Source organism: Malurus melanocephalus, unplaced genomic scaffold, assembly GCF_030028575.1.
Source record: "Malurus melanocephalus ecotype Western Australia unplaced genomic scaffold, MMel_1.1 scaffold_527, whole genome shotgun sequence".
Classification (NCBI taxonomy): Eukaryota; Metazoa; Chordata; class Aves; order Passeriformes; family Maluridae; genus Malurus; species Malurus melanocephalus.
Window position 1 is genome coordinate 103,596 of NW_026623759.1, and position 4,790 is coordinate 108,385.

General features: G+C 51.7%; 1 protein-coding gene across 2 annotated transcripts in view; it reads right to left on the reverse strand.

The window, feature by feature from the left end:
* Positions 1–80: 80 nt before the first annotated feature.
* TRIM29 (tripartite motif containing 29) overlaps positions 81–4,790 on the reverse strand; it is a 21,672-nt gene continuing 16,962 nt past the window's right edge. The window contains exons 6-8 of one of the 2 annotated variants that reach the window (XM_057381765.1): positions 4,072–4,170; positions 3,017–3,096; positions 81–317 (exon numbers count right to left, since the gene is read on the reverse strand). In XM_057381765.1, coding sequence (XP_057237748.1) covers positions 255–317; positions 3,017–3,096; positions 4,072–4,170 — 242 coding nt within the window. In that variant the 3' untranslated portion in view covers positions 81–254. Of the gene's footprint in view, positions 318–3,016; positions 3,097–4,071; positions 4,174–4,790 lie in introns of both variants that reach the window. The other variant, XM_057381764.1, reaches the window with a different exon arrangement.

The following is a 4,790-nucleotide window of genomic DNA, read 5'->3' on the forward strand; positions in this document are numbered from 1 at the left end:
CCCAGGAGGGGCAGAGCAGCTGGGGACAGCGAGGGGACAGCRAGGGGACAGYGAGGGGACAGCAGAGGATGGGRTTATGCTGTTAAGGCCTGYGGAGCTCTCGGAGYGAGGGGGYGGTTTGGGAAGAAGTTCCCAATTTCCATCTGCGCCCCCCTCTCCCCGGCAGAGCTGGAGCARCAAGGGTTAATAGAGTAGCAGGGACATCGGTGACAATCTCAGCCGAGTCTTCGCTCCGGCCCGGAACCTTCCGGAGCTCAGGGCGCCTCGTTGGAGGTGGCTCCGTTGCCTTTGTTGACGTAGAAGGGGCGGTAATGTGACTGCAGGGGAGAGTTTGGGGTATGTCAGTGTGACCCTGTCCTCTTCCTGATCCCCCAAACCTCACCCATCCATCCCCATCCCACAGATTCCTGCCCCAGAACCTCCTGGAATGTCCAAGGAACATCCCTTCCATATTCCTGGATGTGAGTCTGACCCCCGTCCTCTTCCTGATCCCCCAAATCTCATCCATCCATCCATCCATCCATCCATCCATCCATCCATCCATCCATCCATCCATCCATCCATCCATCCCCATCCTACAAATTCCTGTCCCAAAACCTCCTGGAATTCTCAAGGAACATCCCTTCCACACTCCTGGACATGAGTCTGACTCCGCTCCTTTTCCTGACCCTCTACCCCTCACCCATCCATCCCCATCCTACAGATTCCTGTCCCAACACCTCCAGCCTCCTCTCCCACCCCTCCTGGAGGTGCTGGAGACATCACATCCCAATAACTTTGGGGTTTTTTTTTGATTTCCACACCTGCTTTGCACGGCCCTCATTGCTGAGCCAAATGATGCCTCACGTAAAACCTCAGCCTGTGACTCACAGCTCGATGAGAGGGGTTTTATTTAGGGAGAAGGGCAATGTCACCTTTATTTTTATGCCTCTGCCSGTGTGTTTTAATTACTAACTAAGCTGACAGCTCAGGGGAGCTGTCACACTCGGAGCTGTTACAGGATGGGGGGGATTTATTTGTGCTCCCTGGCTGGCAAACCCTAAATTCCTGTGCAGGTGAATTCTCTCACAATGGGGCATTGCTGGTTTGGGCCTCTGTGTGTTGCAGCAGAAATATAAATGAAGAGATGGGGCAGAATCTGCAGAAATTGGCATTTTCTGCCTCTCCAGCTCTGTTTTCTGCAGAATCTACACCTGGAATTTCCCTCTGATCTGCCCCCAACATGTGCAAAGTTGTGCTGTGCAGCGTCACAATGCAAAAACAGCAGAAAATTAATTTATTGGGATCACTGGCTACACCATCTCCAGCCTGGGTAGAAATGTCCTCACACCACTGAAGGAATGGCCATGGAAATCAGGAAAAAATGGGGTTTTGAATGTCCAGKCTGTCTCAGGTTTGAGAAGGTGGGAGAGACCCCACAGGAACCCTTTCAGTGCAGCCCAATTTAATATCAGGAACAGCGGGAAGCCCAGCAGAGCAAACCCAGCCCTTCTCTGCTCAGTGCTCAACACCTCCTGCTCACTGTCGAGGTTCTTTTCATTTTATGGCTTTAATTTCCAACATAATTAAGATATGAAAGAGGGGGGCTTCATTTAAGAGAGCTCCCTGGGCGTGAAAAAGTCCTTCCTCCTTAAACAGCRCAGCCCTTTGTGAAAATTCATATTTACAGACCTTTTAGGACGTACATTACTTAAATACACATTTAAGGCTATTTTAAAAGCCAGATTATTGGCCCAATCGACCATAAAAGCTCCTGCAGAGATACTGCAGAGTAGAATGTGTATTTCTATTTTGGGGCTTTTAAATGCTCATATTTATCAGCTCAGTTGCGAGGTTCAGGGCTGCGTGGTGAATATTGGCTATAAAAAGGAAATGGTCATTGCAAATGTGTGCAGGGGAAAGGAAAAGAAAACAGGGAAGGAATGGGTGGGAGAATAACCCAGATTTTCTGTGTGGGATTCAGGAAAAATCACCAGGCACACACAGTAGATGTGGGTGAGGATATTTTAGAGGGGCAGCGGTGAAACCCAAGGCAGAAGGGATGGCAGAATTTTGCTGCAGCACCTTCAAAGGCTCAAGGCTGGATTTCCTGGAAGAATTTGCCAAGGAACTTCSCTTCCACAGGAGCAGAAAATGGAGCARATCCATCTGCAGCCCCCAGGCAGCYGCTTTCTACCTGGTGAGTGCTTCCCTCATGTGGGAACTCTCTCAGTTCCTGACCCTCTGCTCCTCTCAGCCCTCATTTCTGTGCAACAGTAAATAACCTCTCACAAATGTGTGAAATTAGAATTTCACAATCAGAAATATAAAAAAAAAAAAATTAAAGAATTTCATCTATGGGGGCAAAAGCCTCGACAGCCTTAACTGAGATCCTTCAAGGCCTTGATGTAGCACAGTGGGAATAAAAGCAGATTAACTGGGTGCTCCTGAGGCCATGCATTCACTGATTTATTCACACTTAAATACTGTGTGTTTGAGCTACAAGCCCTAAACCATCACTGCCCTGTGCCTCTTGTGATGATCAGTGAAAAATGAGTGGTTTGGAGATGTTGTGGTGGAAATGATCAGTGAAAAACGAGTGGTTTGGAGATGTTGTGGTGGAAATGATCAGCGAAAAATGGGTGGTTTGGAGATGTTGGGGTGATTTCTGACCCTTCACCTCTGGTTCTGTGTTTGCACAGTGTAATCAGCAAAGCTGATTATGGCATTGACTTTGGTGTCATTGCCACATTCTGGATGTCACACAATGACTCTGCAGGCAGGAAAAGYCCCACCACTGTCACCTCACAGGACCTGCACAGCTCCTCTCCTCTGCACCCAATTTTAACCCAAAATTTTCCCAAACCATCATTTCCCAGMACTGATTATTCCCACCCCGCAGAGCTGCAGAATTTGGGGGTTAACCTGCATCCAGAACGGGAGCAGTGGGGTTGAAATTTATTCCCTAAAAACCCCATCCATGTCTGAAACCCCCTTGGAYCAGGCTGAACTCTCCCCCCACGGGGATTTTCCTTACCAACACCGACTGCTTGGAGGAGGATTTCCACGTCTGCGGCGTCACCTTGGTAGACTGGTGCCTCACGATGGAGGGGTAAGCTGTGACAGGACAAAACACGGCCAAAATCACCTCTCAGCCCTTGCCAGTGTCACCCCAGTGTCCCCTGACAGGCGTGGGGACGAGCAGCAGGACTGGAAGTGCCACATCATTAGTATTGCATTGCTCAACGTGGAGAGGCAGCTGTCCCCAGGCTGGGACACGACAGCATCAGACAKATGCCTCTTCCAGCACCCAATCAGGCAGGAAAAGGCAGGAGAGAAGGGCTGGCTAATTAAAATGTCTGAGGAACGCGCAGAGGTGGAATGCAATCAGCCCAATTAAATTCAGGCCGAGTCCCAAAGTCAGCAGCGTGGCTGGTGCAGGGAGCTCTGCAGGATGGTTAATTAGAGCACAGGGCTGGCTTCCTGCAGCTCTTCTGGCAGCTCAGAGAGGTCTGAGCCCCTTCCAGCTCTGCTGTGCCCACGGGTGACACCAACCCTGCTGTGCCACTGCCCATGGCACGGTGTCACACCATGGCCTTGCCCCGCCATCCCCAGTGCATCAGTCCTTGGCACSTTCTGGTGCTCTTGGATTCCACCTCTGGCACCCTCAGGTACTGAAAAGAGGATGCTGAGATTGTGAATGGGGGTTCTGGTTCAGGAGAAGGAGGACAGGCAGCTCCTGTGTATTTTTTTTGTAAGTTCATGCTCTTTGTGTTATTTTTCAGCAATGAAGCTAGAGTGGTAAATGACGGTGGGGTCCTCTCTCCCTCAAAATCATCTAAAATTTATCCCTACCCATTGCAAACCAAATTTCAAATCCCTTCACCTGCTCCCTAGCTAAAAATTTGACATTTTTAAATGCTCCTTGCTGCCCTGGCTCAGTGAGTCCTGAGGATGGACACTCCTGAGTGGGCGCCTGTGGGATGGACAGCCAGGCTGAGGTGTGGGACCACTCCAGGGAGCCAAGAACGGGATTGAGGGGCTCATCCCCCCCAGRGGGGCAGGAGAAGGGGAATACTCAGCTCCTGGTACCGGTCTTAGTGAAGAGGCTCCCATCAGACTGTTTGCTGAAGTCACCGGGCGGATTCTGTCCCACCGAGGAGAACTGAAACGGCAGCTTAGTGCCATTGCCTACTGGAAGACAGAAGAGGTTGGGTTATTCCACGGGGTGCAGGGCTGGTTTCAAACACACCCTGGGAGCTCKGGGGGCACGGGGGGACAGCCCTGGCCCTTTTCTCCCGGGACAAAAGGCATCTGGGAGAGAATATGGGGTGAGCTCAGGGTGCAGCTCCCCGCTCCTCCAGGGCCAGCAGAGACAGCTCCAGCGCTGCCCTTCATTCCAACCCCGCTGGAATTACAGCAAGGCTTCCCCTGCTGCTGCCCTGGCTGGCAGGAGGAATCTGAGAGYGGAGAGATGAGAGGGACACGGCCCTGCCTGTGGCGTGGAAAGCAGGACGGGCCGGGGTGTGGCCCTGAGTCGCCAGCGCTCCCCCGGGCTGGGTGGACCTTGAGGGACGGAGCAAAGGAAAGAAATGGGGGAAAGGAAAATGGGGATCTGGGAAGAAAAGGTGTAAGCACGGGCCAGGCTGTGTGTTTGAAAACTTATCAGCTGAATAAAARGTGTTTGTGCGATCAGAGAAACCCCTGTTGCTTCTGAGAGCGTTTGGGGCCTGGTGCTGCCACCAGCTCCGCTGAGGGCTCGGGGTGATGATTTGGGATCTTCCCTGCGCTCTCCACCTCCTTTCCCTGTG